The sequence below is a fragment of the Megascapheus bottae genome, chromosome 10 (genome assembly GCF_031878675.1).
Source record: "Megascapheus bottae isolate mThoBot1 chromosome 10, mThoBot2.hap1, whole genome shotgun sequence".
Lineage (NCBI taxonomy): Eukaryota > Metazoa > Chordata > Mammalia > Rodentia > Geomyidae > Megascapheus > Megascapheus bottae.
The window spans coordinates 59,031,186-59,049,520 of NC_143518.1; the positions used below are offsets into that span (position 1 = coordinate 59,031,186).

Genomic DNA, 18,335 nt, shown 5'->3' on the forward strand with positions numbered 1-18,335 from the left:
CTTAGGGAAGATAGCAAAGTCATTTCTTCTATAGTTTAATTCTCTTTTTGGTAAATCTAAAGATTAAGAATATAGTCATGAAACTACATAGACATAAATGGATTTTAGGAAATTATACGGTGACTTTATATATTTAGCAATGTGTTGTCATTTTTAAAACTAGTACTCATACTAATTAATTATGAGTAATAATTATATCATTGATAAGATCAATATTGATAATATCAGTAATATATGGTAATTACCTGATATTTGTGAAAACATTACCAAATAGAAGACTTTAAAATTCACCCGTAGGTTCCACAGTTCAACCCTCTTGTCTCATAATCACAAATTCAGAAAATCTCCAATAGTTTTATGCGAATAAAATTCTAGGCAGTGATAATTTTTAAAAAATTGCGTAATAATTACAGTTCTTAAGTTTTTCTCTATCATTGGACATTTATATTGATTTTAAATATTCTACTGTTATATTAGATAACAATATTCTAGTGCACTAAACCTCTTCTGCATTTATAGTTGTTGGCTTACTAGCACTGAGAAGTTAAAGAGGTTTTTTCTTTTTTTTGTGGGTCCAGGGGCTTGAACTTGGCCTGGGCGCTGTCCCTAAGTTCTTCAGCTCAAGGCTATGGCCCTAACCTTGAGCCAAGTCCCACTTCCCATTTTCTAGGTTTTCTAGAGGTTTATTGGAGATAAGAGTCTCAGGTCCTTTAGTGCCAGGCTGGCTTTGAACCTTGATCCTCAGATCTTAGTCTCCTGAGTAGCTAGGATTATAGGCGTGAGCTACCATGCCTGGCTGGTAAAGAGTTTTAATCCCTGTCATTTCATCTGTTTCATTTTGTCACCATCCACCGTCTGCTTGGTGCATTCTTTTCAGTAAATTGTGTGGCACTGTAAATGGCTGTGGATTTAAAAGCCGATGCTTTTAAATTTAAAAAGTTGTTTGTAGTCTTGTATATGTCTCCCTCTTAAAGACACATGGTCAGCAAGTCGTAGAGGACTAAATTCTCCTAATATTACTTTTCTATAGACTGAATTGGTGGAGGGGGAAGAACATGATCACAGGATAACAAGCCGCATAAACCTAATAGACCTGGCCGGCAGTGAGCGCTGCTCCACGGCCCAGACCAGTGGGGATCGACTCAAGGTACCTGACACGCTCTTCTCTGCCGCTTCTCCATCTATGTCTTTTGGGCCTTGGTCTCACCGTGTTTCCAAGGCTGGCCTCAGATACTAGGCATTTATCCAAGGGATTGCAGGTTAGGATGTGGTAACGACACTGGCACACCTATGTTCACTGCTGCACTATTGGCCAGAGCCAAGTCATAGAAACAGCCCAGATGCCCTACAACAGATGATGGAGGAAAAGTGATATACACCTACAACAGAACGTTATTCATATATCAAGAAGAATAATATCATTTGCAAGATAGACCTGAAAAAATGATGTTATGGACTAAATCAGGCTCAGACGGCACATTTTCTCCCACATGTGAATTGAAAGAAATTGTAAATTATAAATGTATATGAAAGTGCATACCAGGCCATATACATATATACACAGTGAAACTGACTGAAGTACAGTGTGTGTGGTCCAGTGGCATAACTCCTTTGAATAGTTAACCTGAAGTTTACCAAAGCGAATATCAGGAAGCTGGAACCGGGCTTATGGTGAGGGGTGGGGCTTAAGGGACTGGGTGTGGACAAATGGAGAGAGGAAGGGTGGTTGAATGCAGTCATGATACTCGGTGTATAGATATGGAAATGTAGCTGTATCCAGGTAACTTGAGGTGGGGTGAGGCTGAATAAAGGAGAGGGAGAAAAAAGGAAGGGGGTGACACTGCCCAAGATGCACTGTATTCATAAATTGACATGCTGAATGGTAACTCTTTTGTGCAACTACTGAGAAAGAAATAATAGTGAAAATCTGGATTACAAAAAATCCACCTGGGGGCCGGGAGTTTGGCCTAGTGGTTAAAGTGCTTGCCTAGCATGCATGAAGACCCGGGTTTGATTCCTCGGTACCACATATAGAAAAAAGCCAGAAGTGGTGCTGAGGCTCAAGTGGTAGAGCTCTAGCCTTGAAAAAGTCCAAGGACAGTGCTCAGGCCCTGAGCTTAAGCCCAGGACTGGCAAAAAATAAATAAATAAATAAATAAAATAAAAATCCACCTGCTTTAGCTTCCTAAGTAAAGACTACAGGTATGCCCCAGTGCCTGTCCTTTTTTCATTTTGATTAGATTTATTTACAAAGGCATTCCTTCTAGGATACAAATGGAATTACATGTTATGTCTAGCATATGTTACGTATAGACCTACACAGTACGTATATAACCATAGCATTTTACATTGATATTATTGCATATAATATATATCATATATGTAATACAGATCTGTACATAGTAATACAGTTTGTGATTGCATCACTGAAGGGCTTATTAGAGATGTAGACTTTTTGTGCTATGATTATTATTCAAAGAAAGTTAATAAATTTTGAGTCATAAGAAGGTTGGTAGTTTAGAGAAGAGCATAGTAATTATATATGGGTAGACACTTATTTTGCTGAATCACTTTGTTGATGGAAGAAAAAGTATTTTTATTTTTAATCTTGCATACAGGAGGGCGTGAGCATTAACAAGTCCTTGCTAACTTTGGGAAAGGTTATATCTGCACTCTCAGAACAAGCAAACCGAAGGAGAGTTTTCGTTCCCTATCGCGAATCTGTTCTGACATGGCAAGTATCAGTTGAAATATAAATAACTATATAAAATAGGACTGGAGCCATAGTACAAGGGGTAGAATGCTTACTTGGCAATACAGGTTTTTTTGTGCCTGTTATTTGTTTTCAGCACTTGAGGCTGTGGTTGCACTAGGAAGATGAAGGCCAAGACATAGTCCCTTCTCCTTGCCATTCGCAATCTAGGTAGAAAGAGCTGTCTTCCCAGTATTTAATGGTTAACTATGATTTATACACCTCTGCACAGACCATGGTGGCATTAGACAATGTAGAAGGCAGGAGAAAATAATGTGCTGTGAAACCTAAAAATACCTGTGGTGCCAAAATGATTTAAAACGCTGTTATTGAACTAATAGGGTATATAACAGGATATTATTATATATAATGATACTATATACCCTATTTATGCTTTCTAGGCAATAATGTAATTTGCTATAGAAATAAAGTCTAAGGGCCTGGAGTTTGGCCTAGTGGTAGAGTGCTTGCCTAGCATGCACGAAGACCTGGGTTTGATTCCTTGGTACCACATATATAGAAAAAGGCTGGAAATGGTGCTGTGGCTCCAGTGGTAGAGCGCTAGCCTTGAAAAAGCTCAAGGACAGTGCTTAGGCCCTGAGTTCAAGGCTCAAGACTAGCAAAAAAAAAAAGAAAAAAGAAAAAAATGTCTAAAGAGCCAGGCAGAGTAGCTCATGCCTATAATCCTAGCTACTCAGGAGGCTGGGATCTGAGGGTCACAGTTCAAAGCCAGCCCAGGCACTAAAGACCATGAGACTCTATCTCTAATTAACCATTAGAAAACAAGTGGGGCTAAGGCTTAAGGGGTAGGGTGGTAGCCTTGAGCTGAAGAGCTCAGGGACAGCACTCAAGCCCAAAGTTCAAGCCCCATGACCAAAAGAAGAATTAAAAAAAAAAAATCTGATGATAACTTTCCTGCCCTCATAGGCTCCTTAAAGAAAGTCTGGGTGGAAATTCAAAAACTGCTATGATTGCTACCGTCAGCCCTGCATCCAGCAACCTGGAAGAAACCTTAAGCACCCTCAGATACGCTAGCCAAGCGCGCTTAATAGTCAACATTGCCAAAGTCAATGAAGATGTGAATGCCAGACTAATCAGAGGTGTGCTTTTTCTTTAAACCTAAACATTATTCTGCCCCAGTTTAAACTTAGGTATTCATTCAGCCTTAAAAGGAGAGGTCTTAACAAAAGCAATCATTTCCCCTTATGTCTGTGACAGATTCTAATCCTAAGGAGTGGAGAGAGACTACAAGTCAGGACAAGTGAATAGTGAGGGGGGAAACAGAAGGCCAGAGAGAACAGTGAAGAGGAAACTGCAGGCTTAAAAAGTCTGTACAGCTGAGCACCAGTGGCTCACATTTCTAATCTCAGCCATCTGGAGGCCTTCGTGATTCGAAGCCAGCCTAGACATGAAAGTCTGTGAGACTCTTATCTCTAGTTAACCAGCAAGAAACAAAAAGCCCCCAAAACCAAAACCAGAAGTGGAGATATGGCTCCAGTAATAGCTAAACTTAAGCAAAAAAGCCGAATGAGAGCCTAAGGCTCTGAGTTTGAGCAAGAGTCAGGAAAAGATCTGTGTTCTCTGTTATCATAAATCATCCTTTCCCTCTGGGATCCTTTCTGTTTCACAAGTGTGAATGTTTTCATTGAAAACAACCATTGTGGCTGCACTTAGCAGCCTATACCTTGAATCCCAGCATTCCAGGAGGCAGAGATCAGGAGGATCATGTGGTTCGAGGCTGGCCCAAGCAGAGTATTGGTGACACTTGTCTCTACTAGTAATGCAGGCAGTGGTGGGGCACATCTGTAATCTCTGAGGCCTGGAGGTCTAGGGGGATGATTGCTGGCCATGAGGCCAGCCCATGGCAAAAGCATGACCATCTTTCTGAAAAATAGCCTAAAGCAAAGGGTCTACAGGAATGGCTTGAGTAGTAAGGGGTCTCAACAAGCACAAAGCCCAAGTTCAAACCCCAGTTACTACCACAAGTAAACAATACAAAACAAGCAAGAGTTCTGAATTCCAGCTTGAAAAATCTTTGCTTGATCGTCCATGTGTCTTTATGGGTGATATTTCCTATGATAATTCTGATTTGTCCCAGTGTGATTAACAAACAGTGATAGATATTCTACTTCTTAGAAGTATGTCACTGGGATAGGACTTTCTCAAGGCTAGAGCTCTACCACTTGAGCCTCAGCACCACTTCTGGCTTTTTTGTATATATGTGGTACCAGGGAATCGAACCCAGGTCTTTGTGCATGCTAGGTAAGCATTCTACCACTAGGCCAAACTCCTGGCCCCATATTTAGACATATTTAAAATGCCAAATGAAATAAAAGATTGGAGGCTTATTCCTGGTGTCAAAAATCATCTCATATCCTGGTACCGGTGGCTCACGCCTGTAATCCTAGCTACTCAGGAGGCTAGATCTGAGGACTGGGGTTCAAAAGCCAACCTGGGCACTAAAGTCTGTGAGACTCTTATCTCCAATTAACCACCAGAAAACCAGAAGTGGTGCTGTGGCTCAAGGGATAGGGTGGTAGCCTTGAGCTTGAAGAGCTTAAGGACAATGCTCAGGCCCAGAGTTCCAGTCCAATGACCTACTCAAAGAAAAAAAAATCATCACATATCAAATATTCATTAAGCATTCTTCTTTTTACAATATGCTTAGAACTGAAAGCAGAAATTGAAAAGCTGAAAGCTGCTCAGAGAAACAATCGGAATATTGACCCCGAACGATACCGGCTCTGTCAGCAAGAAATAACATCTCTGAGAATGAAACTGCATCAACAGGAGAGAGAGATGGCAGAAATGCAGAGGTGAGAGACTGATGTAGGGCAGGGGGGGTTCGTTATTCTTTTATGCTGGCCTTGAGCTCAGGGTGTGGGCCCTCTCCCTTAGCTCTTTTGCTGAAGACTGGAATTCTACCACTTGAGCCACAGCTCCACTTTTGGCTCTTTGTATTTAATTGGGGCAAGAGTCTCATGGGGACTTTTCTGCCTGGGCTGGCTTTGAACTGCAATCCTCAGATCTTAGCTTCCTGAGTAGCTAGGATTACAGGCATGAGTCACCAGTGTTCAGGCTAAGAGGAACCTTTTTTTTTTTTTTACCAGTCCTGGGCTTGAGCTCAGGGCCTGAGCACTGTCCTTGGACTTTCTCAAGGCTAGAGCTCTACCACTTGAGCCTCAGCACCACTTATGGCTTTTTTTCTATATGTGGTACCGAGGAATCGAACCCGGGTCTTCATGCATGCTAGGCAAGCACTTTAACCACTAGGCCAAACTCCCGGCCCCTAAGAGGAACCTTAGTAAGTTGATACTGAGTGTTTTTCTCCTTACCGTACATATGAGCAGAGCAGTCTGCTGCCAGACTGTCTTGCTTTAAAGATTGCTGCAGAGTTCCCAGGCTGTTCTAGTCCTCTCTAGATTCTCATTCTTAGATGTCCACATGCTTTAACTCTATTGTTTTTGTTTTTGTTTTTTTTTTGGAAAGGGTATGGAAAGAAAAGTTTGAACAGGCTGAGAAAAGAAAGCTTCAAGAAACAAAAGAGTTACAGGTATCACTTCAATTTTATAAACTGATTGGGAAATAAAAAAGTAGGCAAGTTTAATTCTCAAGTATTTCTCATATGCTGCCAGTACAAAGCAATGCTGTGAGGAGAGGTAAAGAGTTATTAAGATCAAGGCTGTCTTGCTGTGGTCACTTTGGTCATGCAGATACAGGGGAGGCACAGGTGGGTTGACACAGTTCTAGCTGTCAGAGCTTGTAGTCAGACGGCTGGAATATGGTACAACCTGACTGGATAGAACCTATGAAACTGCCATTTTTGTGAAAACTGGCTGAACACTGGCAGTGGCATACAGTTTGTCCTGTTGCAATGAAAAGTATATAAATGGCAGAAAAGCAGGAGAGGAAGGGTTGTTAGCAAGAAAGACTTCAAAGAAAGGACACTAGGGTTTATACAAGGAATAGGAATTTGCTAGACTAACGAAATCAAGATTTGCTAATTGAAGTAACCAGGAAGGCATCACACAACTGGGATATTAAAAGGATGCAAGAGCTTCAGATAGTTGGAATACTGTAGACCAGAGAAAGATGCAGGACTCAGGGAGAGCCTGTGGGTTTTACAGGGAAGCATGTGGCATGAGCAGGCATCTTCAGTAGCTTCTCTGGTAATGTGTCAAAGATGGATTTGAGCAGGGAAGATGATCTCTATCAAGTCTGTGTCTCAAAATCAAACACTGGCTGGTGGGGACAGGGACGTACAGTAAGCCTCTTTCAGAGAAAGGAGGGGAGCTGGGAGTGGCCAGTTCAGGCTCAGAAGAGATGTGCTTTGAAGCTCAGGTAAGATTTCATAAAGGAGAAAGAAGAAAGCATTGTAGAAAGTAGAAAAGCACAAGAAAGCAGAGGCAGGAGAGTTTACTGAGTTCTTAGAAGTAGGTGTATAGCCTCAGTTTGGCTGGAATAAGCAGGTTTTATAAACTCATAAGATACAATTTGACATTAAGAACTGGATTTCCAAGCCAGAGAAATCAAGTTTATTCCAGGAGGAAGTGTTTACGAGGGAGCTGACATCTCGAGGGTGCCCTTCTGAGAGAATTCATGTGGCATGGGATGTGTTAGAAACACAAGAAAGGGGCTAGCAAGGTGATCCAGGAGGCACCATGGCTCTGACCAGAGTCAGTAAGGGCCTGAGATAAGATGATGAAATCGATCATGGAGCCAGAAGAAATGGCAGTTGTAAAGACCAGGGAGGATTAGAAAGGACGTGGCTAAGTGGTCATAGGTTGATATAAGAGTGGATAGCAGGTGGCGAAGGACAAAGGAAGATCAACATAAACTTGGCATAAGATGTTAAAGTCACAGAGAACTCACAAGGGCAGGGTCTAAGAAATCTTTAATTTTGCCTAAAAATTCTTTAATTTGGGGGAGAGGGTCTTGAACACGCTGAACACACACTACACTGAGCCCCAAGAAACTTTAGATTTATCGAGACTCGACATAAATGGGCTAAGTTTGAATAATCAAGATTGTGGTCAAGATTTATTTTTTTCTTTTGGTCTGACTTCTACCAGAAAGCAGGAATTACGTTTCAGATGGACAACCATTTACCAAACCTTGTCAATCTCAATGAAGACCCACAGCTATCAGAGATGCTGCTCTATATGATCAAAGAAGGAACAACTACGGTTGGAAAGTGCAGACCACATGCAAACCACGACATTCAGCTGTCTGGAGTCTTGATTGCTGACGACCATTGGTGGGTTATGGTCTGAGGCGCAGCTGTGTGTGTCCAAAGCGTCCGTGGCTTGTTACTGTGGGGGCCTCCTTCATAGGAGTCATAGCTGACTCTTTGCTATGCATCTTCACATCTATCTTCTAGTCAGGAGAAACAATTCTTTCTAAAAATTTATTTATAGAGCCAGGCGCTGGTAGCTCACACCTATAATCCTAACTGCGCAGGAAGCTGAGATCTGAGGATTGGGGTTCAAAGCCAGTGGAAGTTCGTGAGATTCTTTTTTTTTTCCCCCAGTCCTGGAGCTTGAACTCGGGGCCTGAGCACTGTCCTTGGGCTCTCTCAGGGCTAGCACTCTACCACTTGAGCTACGACACCACTTCTGGCTTTTTCTATGTATGTGGTACCAAGGAATTGAACCCAGGTTTTCGTGCATGCTAGGCAAGCACTCAATTGATAGGCAAGCACTCATCCACTAGGCCAAACTCCTGGCCCATGAGATTCTTATCTCCTATTAACCACTAGAAAACTGTTAATTCTGCTATGGCTCAAGAGGTAGGGTGGTAGCCTTGAGCTGAAGGGCTCAGGGACAGCATCCAGGCCCAGAGTTCTAGCCTCATGACCTACCAAAAAAAATTATAGTATTTTATTTTCATTTATTAGTTAGGAACTTTTTTTTTCAATTGTTATTGAAAAAACTTTTCTGCCCAGGCTGGCTTCAAACTTGAGGGCCTCAGAACTCATACTCCTGAGTAGCCAGATTACAGGAGTGAGCACTGGTCCCTAGCTGTACTGTTTGTAAATTTTCTCTATGTTGGTGGTCTTTTCACTGCTCTGAAGCATTCCCTGTGTGTATTTATCTTGTGTTAGTACAGTCTGTGTGCTTGTGGATAAGCATTTGGATTATTTGTAATTTTTTGCAACTACAATATTGGTATGTGTGTTCTTGTTCATATTTTCTGACAAAAACAGTTTCTTTCTGCAGAGCAATTTCTCCAGCTCCTGTTAAAGTTATTAAGACTTATCTATAAACTCAGGTACATTGAACTAGTCCACTTATAGGAAACTATATCAATTTTCCTTGAATTTTTTTCTTTTTTCTTTTTCATAGCTTTTTTTTTTTTTTTAAATTACTTTCAAAACAAGTACAGTGAAAATTTTTCCCCACCACTAGTGGATAGACTTGGCTAGAGGCCGGGCTTTTTTTTTTTGGAAACTCATCTAAATCTAGTTGAAGGAAAACATATTAATTTTAAGTCATTGTTGCTATAAAATGATAGAAAACTTGACCCTAAGCTGGGTGCCTGTGTCTCGTGCCTGGAATCCCAGCTACTCTGGAGACTGAGATCTGAGGATCACCATTCAAAGCCAGCCCAGGCACTAAGGTCCATGAGACTCTTAACTTTAGTTAACCATCATAAAACCTGAAGTGGTGCTTTGACTCAAGTGGTAGAGCGGTAGCCTTAAACTGAAGAGCTCAGGGACAGTGCCCATGACCAAAAAAACCCAACAAAAACAAAACAAAACCTTGACACCAAAGGTAGTAATCACATGGGATTATTCCATTTTGCCCTTTTCTTACCTTTTAGAGTGTACTGTGGTTCTAACCATGTACTTCTTATTTTTTACAGTACAATCAAAAATTTGGAAGGAACAGTGAGTGTTATCCCCATTGGGGAAGCAAAGACCTATGTAAATGGAAGACACATTCTGGAGCCCACAGTGCTGCATCATGTAAGTTTTGGGGTGCCATGATGGGGGAATTACATGGTGGGGCAGGTAATGATGTATTTCATCATCAAGTCCTGGTTTTTTGTTTGTGAGATAAGGAAGTTCACCTAGTGTATGTTTACGTATGCAGACATCCATTCATACACACAGACAAGTCCTTACCAAATGTGAGTTGTTATCCCTTTTTGATTAATTTATTAATCAAACTCAGGACCTGGGCACTGTCTTTGGGCTTTCCTCAAGGCTAGAGCTCTACCACTTGAGCCACAGCATCACTTCCAGCTTTTCTATGTACGTGGTACTGAGGAATCGAACCCTAGTCTTCGTGCATGCTAGGCAAGCACTCTACCACTAGGCCAAACTTCAGTTTCCCCAAGTTGCTATCATTTTTATGTTTATCATTAATAGTACTAGATGATCTTGAATTGTTAAGCTAATTGCTTTTTCCTATATAACTATTTTTCATTCAGACACACCTAAAATAGCAAATATTTTTGTATGCTTTAGGGTGATCGGGTGATTCTTGGTGGTGATCATTATTTCAGATTTAATCATCCAGTTGAAGTCCAGAAAGGGAGAAGGCCATCCAGTAGGGATATTCTTGCAAGCGAAGCTCCAAAAGACTTCGAATTTGCCAAAAATGAGTTACTTGTGGCACAGAGATCTCAGTAAGTATTACTGTTGGTGTTGGCAGGAAGTGTACAAGTGGGTTTACACAAGAGACGGCCCCGTTGTACGAGGCTCCAGTGGCTAACATCGCCTTCCAGGACAGAGCTTTCCCTGTCTCTACATTTCTTTCTTTCTTACTAGGCATGGATTTTGTGTCTGTCACTGCAAGATGCTGGGTATACAAAGAATCCTTCCCCTGGAGGAATTTACCATGTCATGAGCTGATAGCCCTAGCTAGTGCTGTCCTGTGTGGTGTGGAGGTATATGAGTGACCCTTCATCCTGATGGGGTCCCTAGGGGTTTTTAGGACCCCTAGAGTAGACTCTCAAGAGAAATCGAGGCAGGCTAGCCCCAGGCAGGCTGGAGGATGCCCATGTGTTTAAGCAAGCAGATCCTTGGCGAGATGATGAAGGATACATAATGCTCCAAGATGTGGGCTGCCTCTGAAGGAACAATTGAAGAATTGCAACTAGACTGAAGACACTCATGGTGTAGAGGCACATTGTGAGAGAGGGAGAAGGCTCCCTCTTCAGCTCCAGCTAGATCACAGGCTGTGACTTCACTGGAGACCAGTAAAGGAAGTAAACACGGTCTGGTTGGATAGCAGAGAAAATAAAGAAGGTAAAATCAACAAAGCTTATTGAATAAAGAGGACGAAAGGAGGAGGATTCAAGAATGACTGACTGTGCTTTTTAACTTTTAAAAAGCCTAAATCTGGGCTGGGAGTTTGGCCTAGTGGTAGAGTGCTTGCCTAGCATGCACGAAGACCCGGGTTCGATTCCTTGGTACCACATGCATAGCAAAAAGCCAGAAGTGCTACTGAGGCTCAAGTGGTAGAGTGCTAGCCTTGAGAAAGTCCAAGGACAGTGCTCAGGCCCTGAGCCCAAGCCCAGGGCTGGCAAAACAAAAAAATAAATAAAAAAATAAAATAAAAAGCCTAAATCTACTTTGTCCCTCCTTAATATTTGAAAAGATGCCATTGTCTTTGTCCCCAACAGGCCCCCCCACTCTTTTGAGAGATGAGCTCTAAGCTCTGGCTTTGTAAGCCAGACTGGCCTCAAACTCATGATCCTCCTACCATGCCTGTGCTGGTCCTTCGGCTGGAACTCAGGGCCTGCGACCTGTTTCTGAGCTTTTTTGGTTAAGGCTAATAGCACTTTACCACTTGGGCCACAGCTCCGCTTGTGGAGGGTGGGGGGGGGGCGGGGGAGGAGTGTTAATTGGAGATAAGAATCTTACAGACTTTCCTGCCTGGGCTGACTTGGAATCAGTCCTGGGATCTCCGGCTTCCGGTCACTAGGGTTATAGCCATGAGCCCCTGGCACCCCGCATTTTAGCCATTTGAAAGTGTGCAGTTCAGGCACATTGTAACTTCACATTGTGCAGCCACTGTGCTGTCCACTTTTCTTTATCCATACCGAAGCTGTGTAAGCAGTGGGGTTTCCTGCTCTGGTAGCTCCCTTTCTTCTGATTTTCTTTCTTTCCTCAGTAAAACTGCAAGTAGCAATTTCTGTGCTGACTGATTAATTTTACTGGGAAGAAAGAAACTATTTAGTTTTCTATTGTCTTGTATGTTGAGAGGTGACAGTTAATACTTTGATTTATTAAAACATAACACTTAGCCATTTGCCAGTGGCTTATGCCTACTGCTCTTTCTACTCAGGTGAGGATCTCAGTTCAGAGCCAACCTCAGCAGAAAAACCCGAGACTCTTACCTCTAACCAAGAAAAGGCCAGACCTGGAGATATGGCTCAAGGGAGCAAGAACATGAGACCTTGAGTTCAAGCTCCAGTACTGGCACATAGAATCATGAGTGGTTGAAAATATGGTTTAATTTCTACTTTATCAGCTCTCATAGGACAATCTTTTAGGTTTTTTGTAAAAAATGTTTTTCAATATTTTCTTTTTTTTTCTTTTTTTATTGTAATGTATAGAGGGGTTACAGTTATATGATATCCCTTCTCATGTTTTTGTTTCCATTTCCCTCTTCTCCACCCCCTTCCCAAATATTTTCTTAATGTATATAATACAAAGCACAAATGAAATTGTATTGATATATAAAGTGTAATTGTTGGTCTTGCCATTGTTAGTTTAAAATAAAATAGTCTTGTGGTAACTACAAGTACTTCAGTGTTTATTAGGACATATTTTTAATGTAATTTGTTTGCTCTACGTATTAGAAAAATATTTTCACTTAACTATCAGGCCAAATCAACTAAGGTGCAAGTAACCAGATATTTAGCCTGTTATATTTTTTGTTTGTTAAAAAGTCTAGCTGAGTGCCATTGGCTTATGTTTGTAATCCTAGCTACTGAGGAAGCTGAGATCTGAGGGTTGCAGTTCAGATTAAGCCCAGGCAGAAAAGTCCATAAGACTCTTACTCTAATTAACAAGCAAAAAGCCAGAAGTGGAGCTGTGGCTCAAAAAAACAGAAAATCTCAGGAACAGTACCCAGGCCCTGATTTCAAACCCTAATACCCATCAAAAAGAAAGAGGAGAAAAAAAAGAAGAAAAATTAAAGAATATATTTGGCTTATTATTAGAAATTATATTTTAAGATTTAAATTTTTCAGTGGACAATACTTTAGCATGATTAGGATTGCTTTGTATATAAAGATTTCCTAACAATGAATCCTCTTAACCTCTTGCTATGTTGTAGACTTGAGGCAGAAATGAAGGAAGCCCAGCTGAAGGCCAAGGAGGAGATGATGCAAGGAATCCAGATCGCCAAGGAGATGGCTCAGCAAGAACTTTCCTCTCAAAGAGCTGCGTACGAGAGCAAGATCCAAGCCCTGGAGGCAGAACTGGTAGTGTGTGGAGCCCCGGGTGCCTGGGATGGGTCACTGTGTCCCTGGTGGGAACTGGGGGAGTGTCAGCCCTGGATAATTCTCCTTAAGAAACCAGTTGGTGGTGGGAGAAGGAACTAACAAGCCTTTGGGCCCAACCTTGGTGCTCTACTGGCAGACTCATGTTTCCAGAAACTCAGGTTAGAGTATTCATAACTGGCGACTGGTGACATTTACTGTCGGTTAGGGTAGCTAACCTGAACGAAGCGACAAGCTGACTCTTCTATTGGTCATTTCTCGTTCTTTGGTGAAAGAAAAGGCCTCTGGTACATTGTGGCCCTTTTAATTTTGAAAAACTGTTTTGGCCTGGAGTTAGTTTTTATTAATGTTCATTATAGAGGGAAGAATCTCAAAGAAAGAAGATGCAGGAAATAAATAACCAAAAGGCAAACCACAAAATCGAGGAATTAGAAAAGACGAAGCAGCATCTTGAACAGAAAATCTATGTCAACAAGAAACGACTAGAAATGGAGACTTTGGCCACAAAACAGGTAATTCCCTTTTATAGCTCACTTGCTGTAATCTGAGGAGAAACTGGATCTTGTTTCTTTTTTAAGTGTATGGAGTCTCCTCCAGATCCCTAGGTGAGAGCATCTCTTCTGCCCGAAAGTTTATATCCTCGTACTGCTCAGAGATGCCTGGAGATGGAGTTCTGTACCACTGAGGTGCACCCTAGGTTTTCCTCTGTGTGTGTGTGTGTGTGTGTGTGTGTGTGTGTGTGTGTAGTGGTACTAAGGCTCAGGGCCTGGGTGCTTTCCTACTTGGTGTTTTCTGCTCAAGGCTAAGGTCTTACCACTTACCACTTGAACCACGTCTCTACTTCCAACATTTTGCTGGATAATTGGAGATAAAAGTCTATGGACTGGCCTGGGCAAGGGGAGGTGGCTCATGCTTCCAATCCTAGCTTCTCAGGAGGCTGAGATCTCAGGATCCCGGTTCAAGCCCAGCCAAGGCAATAAAGTCTGTGAGACTCTTATCTCCAATTAAGCACCAGAAAACCGGAAGTGGTGCCGTGGCTTATGGGTAGGACGGTAGTCTTGAGCTGAAGAGCTCAAGGACAATGCCCAGGCCTAGAGTTCAAGCCCCAGGCCATACCAAAAAAAAAAAAAAAAGGAAAGAAAATGGAAAGCAATTCTCAGATCTCAGCTTCCTGAGTAGCTCGGAGCCACTGAGCCACTGGTGCACTGGTGCCTGCTCTAGTTTCTCCTCTTTGGTCTGTAAGTGAAGAGCAGCAAGCAGGCTGTTCCCAGGAAAGCTCACAGGAAGCCTTTGATGTGCCAATGGAACTCATTCTCGTTTCCTGACCTGGCCTGACCACTCAGCTCCAGGACACAGTTTCAGTGAGCCTCTTCAAGAGAAAAACACATCTGTCTAGAGCTTGTTCCTGTTAGTTGGCTGCTATGAATTATTTATGTCATCTAGAGATTTTGTGTACTTTGATTTTTTTATTTCAGTAGTTGCCATTTATTGAGATCTTACTCTATGCTACCTTTTTAGCCATCAAATATTCTTGAAAATGTCCTTCTTTAGCAGATTCCCCCCCCCCCCCAGCTTTATTAAAAGTTCTTTATTTCCTAGGAACGGGAATAAAGATTAAGCTGTGCTATCAAAAGTTTCAAATGTTTGATTGGAGGTGGGATCATATTAAGAAATTTCAGCTGAGCACTGGTGACTTATGTCTGTTATTCTAACTATTTAGGAGGTTGAGATCTGAGGATTGTAGTTCAAAGCTAACCCAGGCAGGAAAGTCCGTGAGTCTCTTTATCTCCAATTAACTGAAAACAAACAAACAAAACAACCAGAAGTGGTGTTGTGGTGTAGTGCTAAAGTGCTAAATTTGAATGCAAAAGCTCACAGAGGACATCTAGACTTCAAATTCAAGCCCTAGTACTGGTATACACACACAAAAAAAGTAATGTATAAGCCATTTTTAAAAGGCCTTTTATGTTTAATAGAACATGTTCAGCATGTGTCTAATGAAACAAGCACTTTAAAATGAGGTTTAGTTGTTGTGGGACCATTATTAATCACTTTCAGAAACAGCATGATTTCATGGGAAACATGTAAAAAGGAAAAGCAAATTAGCAAATCCAGCATCTCAATCTGATTTTATAACTTCTCTCTCTACATATCCTTGTGTGTGGATCTACATGAATGACTGAACATTAATTAGGCCCTAGTAGACCACAGCATCCGCCATGCAAAAATTCTGGAGGCTTTAGAAGCTGAAAAACAAAAAATTGCTAAAGAACTAGAAATTCTGCAGCAGAATCGAAGTAATAGGGATAAACTGTTGTCAGGTGAGTACGATTGATTTAACAGATTTTTTTAGGAATTGTCTTATTTATTATATGATTACTAAAATGTCAGTTGCCATTCTATACTAAAAACGCTTTATTCTAGGTGTTGTTGACTTTTCTGTACGTAAATAAATTTGTGTGTTTTAGAATCTGTAGACTGAGTGTTTCTCCTCAAAATGACAAATGTCATATACTCCTTTTAGGGAAACCAGTAAGTCCCCCCTGGTCAGAGTACAGAGGGGACAGTCATCACTGAGACAGAGAAGGCAAGGGGAAGGGGTGGAGGTGGGGTGGGGGAAGAATGCCCCAGGATGTTTAGGGCCTGGAAAAGGGGAGGGGCTTGGGATGAGGAAGGACCTAGAAAGGATGACTGGGAGATGTGTACACATGAAAATCATGGTGCATCTCATTGTATATTAATATAATTAGGAAAATGGAATTTTAGACAAAGTTGTTTTCCTGTTTATTTTCTATTATTATTTTTTGCTGCTACTAGGGTTTGAACCCAGTGCCTCATACTCTTAGTTTTCCCCCCTTAAGGCTGGTACTCTATCATTTAAGGGATGCCTCCATCTTTTGCTGGTTAATTGGAGATAGGCATCTCAGATTAGTCTGCCCAGACTGGCTTCAAACCATGATCCTCAGTTCTCAGCCTCCTGAGTAGCTAGGATTATAGGTGTGAGCTACTGGCTTAGATACTAAAACTTTTTTGTTGTTGTTGGTCATGGGGCTTGAACTCTGGGCCTGAGTGTTGCCCCTGAGCTCTTTAGCTCAAGACTACTGCCCTACCTCTTGAGCCACAGCACCACTTCTTGTTTTCTGGTGGTTAATTGGAGATAAGAGTCTCATGGACTTTAGTGCCCGGGCTGGCTCAGCCTCTTGAGTAGCTAGGATCACAGGTGTGAGCCACCTCGCCTGGCTTAAAACTTTTTTTTTTTAGATCAAAGGTTTTCTTCCATCTTTTTACAAGTGAGAGACTGCATTTTAATTTGGAGATTATTTTATTTGCTTTTGTTTTGTTTGCTCACTTGCTTTTGAGACAGGTTCTCACAATTTAGCTGAGCCTGGTCTTGAACTCTTGATCTCCTGCCTCTGCCTTCCGAGTGGGTGGGTTGTATGCTACACCACTGGCAGGGATGTTTTCTTGTCACAGTAAGCTCTGAAAGGAAACTGCTCAGCTCTCACTCTTAGCCTGCGTGCTGGTTAAAGCTGCTTTTTGCAGCATGTCTTCTGCAGTCTGCCTGGTAACCTGCATGTCTGCTCTCTGTGCCTTTGTGTTAGTTCAGCCAAACTGGAGCTCCATGAAACTCTCCGTGATGATTCAGGAAGCCAACACCATCAGCAGCAAATTCAAAAAACCTTATGCTTTTGGCAGGTGAGGACTTCATTGTAATCCTGATTTTGCAGCAGTTCTTTGTTTTTAAAATGAATTGACCCATATAAGTTTGTTGTTGTGTTTTGATTTTTCTTTTATTAGTTTCTTTAAAATTGTTCTGCCATGCGAATTGCTAGTGACACTTGGAGAGGCTCGGCCAGGGGTGGGGAGGCAGCAGCCCTAACATCCTAGCGCCTGTATAAAGAGAATACATGGAGATGTTTTAGGGATTTACTGATGAGTGTGTGTGTGCGTGTGTGAGCATGTCAGTACTGGGGCTTGAACTTAGAGCTGTGAGCTCTTTATTTAGCTTTTATCACTCAAAGCTGGTGCTCTATTACTTGAGGAATTTTTTTTTTTGAGATATAGGTTACCTAGGTAGCCCAGGCTGGCCTTGAACTTGTGATCGTTGTGGTTCAGCCCCCTGAATGTTGGGATCCTTATTTGCTCTTGTATGGTGCAGGGGCGTGTATCCAGATCCTTTCACATGCCAAACAAGCACTCTTAACTACTGAATTACATCTCCAGCCCTGCATACCTCTTTTTTTTGGTGCTGGTCCTGGGGCTTGAACTCGGGGCCTGAACACTGTTCCTGAGCCTTTTTGCTCAGGGTTAGGACTCTGCCACTCGAGCCACAGCTTTACTTCTGGCTTTTCTTTTGGTGACTGATTGATGATGAGAGGCTCACAAGACTTTCCTGCCCAGGCTGGGTTTGAACCATAATCCTCAGATCTTAGCCTCCTGAATAGATAGGGGTACAGGCCTGAGCCACCTGTGCTGGGCACTGCATACTTTTTTTTTTTTTGGCCTATGTTGGGGCTTGAAATAGGGCCTGGATACTGTTCTTCAGCTTTCTCAGGGCTAGTGTTCCAGCACTTGGGCCATAGTACCACTTCTGGCTTTTTCTGTGTATGTGGTACTGAGGAATTGAACCCAGGGCTTCATGTAAGCACTCTACCACTGGGCCATGCTCCCAGCAGCCCCCCTGCATACTTTTTTAGAGGAATAATATACTTTTTAAAATTGAAAAAGAATCTGTGCAATTATTTTTGATGTAAAGGTATTTTGGATAGTATTTCCTAAGCCTACTATACCCCAGCATAACTGCTGAGTAGTGGGTGATGTAAGGAGCACACTGAATGTGTATGGATGTTACACTTCTCCAGGCAGCTGTCGGTACAAGCTGGTGGATATGTCGTAGGAAAAATGCTTCTGTTTGATTTTTCTTTCAGACACGACGCATTCAGTAAGGGGCAATCTGACCCTTCTATCCGGGTTCGTGACCTCCGGCTTGGGATCTCAACTGTATGGAGTGTGGAAAAGTTTGAATCTAAACTCGCAGCCATGAAAGAACTATATGAGGTTTGCAGAATTACTAAAGTCTCTATAAACTGCTGAACAAATAGAAAGGCAATCTGTCTCAGTAAAG

General features: G+C 42.0%; 1 protein-coding gene across 1 annotated transcript in view; it reads left to right on the forward strand.

Annotated features, from left to right (window-relative positions):
* Positions 1-18,335, forward strand: part of Kif14 (kinesin family member 14) — a 46,840-nt gene that overhangs the window by 10,281 nt on the left and 18,224 nt on the right. Inside the window, exons 9-21 of the mRNA XM_090341456.1 lie at positions 1,031-1,147; positions 2,619-2,734; positions 3,680-3,852; positions 5,421-5,568; positions 6,242-6,305; positions 7,825-8,009; positions 9,617-9,719; positions 10,224-10,384; positions 13,045-13,192; positions 13,570-13,722; positions 15,405-15,531; positions 16,813-16,906; positions 18,139-18,268. Of these exons, the coding sequence (XP_090197582.1) occupies positions 1,031-1,147; positions 2,619-2,734; positions 3,680-3,852; positions 5,421-5,568; positions 6,242-6,305; positions 7,825-8,009; positions 9,617-9,719; positions 10,224-10,384; positions 13,045-13,192; positions 13,570-13,722; positions 15,405-15,531; positions 16,813-16,906; positions 18,139-18,268 (1,719 nt within the window). The remainder of the gene's footprint in view (positions 1-1,030; positions 1,148-2,618; positions 2,735-3,679; positions 3,853-5,420; positions 5,569-6,241; positions 6,306-7,824; positions 8,010-9,616; positions 9,720-10,223; positions 10,385-13,044; positions 13,193-13,569; positions 13,723-15,404; positions 15,532-16,812; positions 16,907-18,138; positions 18,269-18,335) is intronic.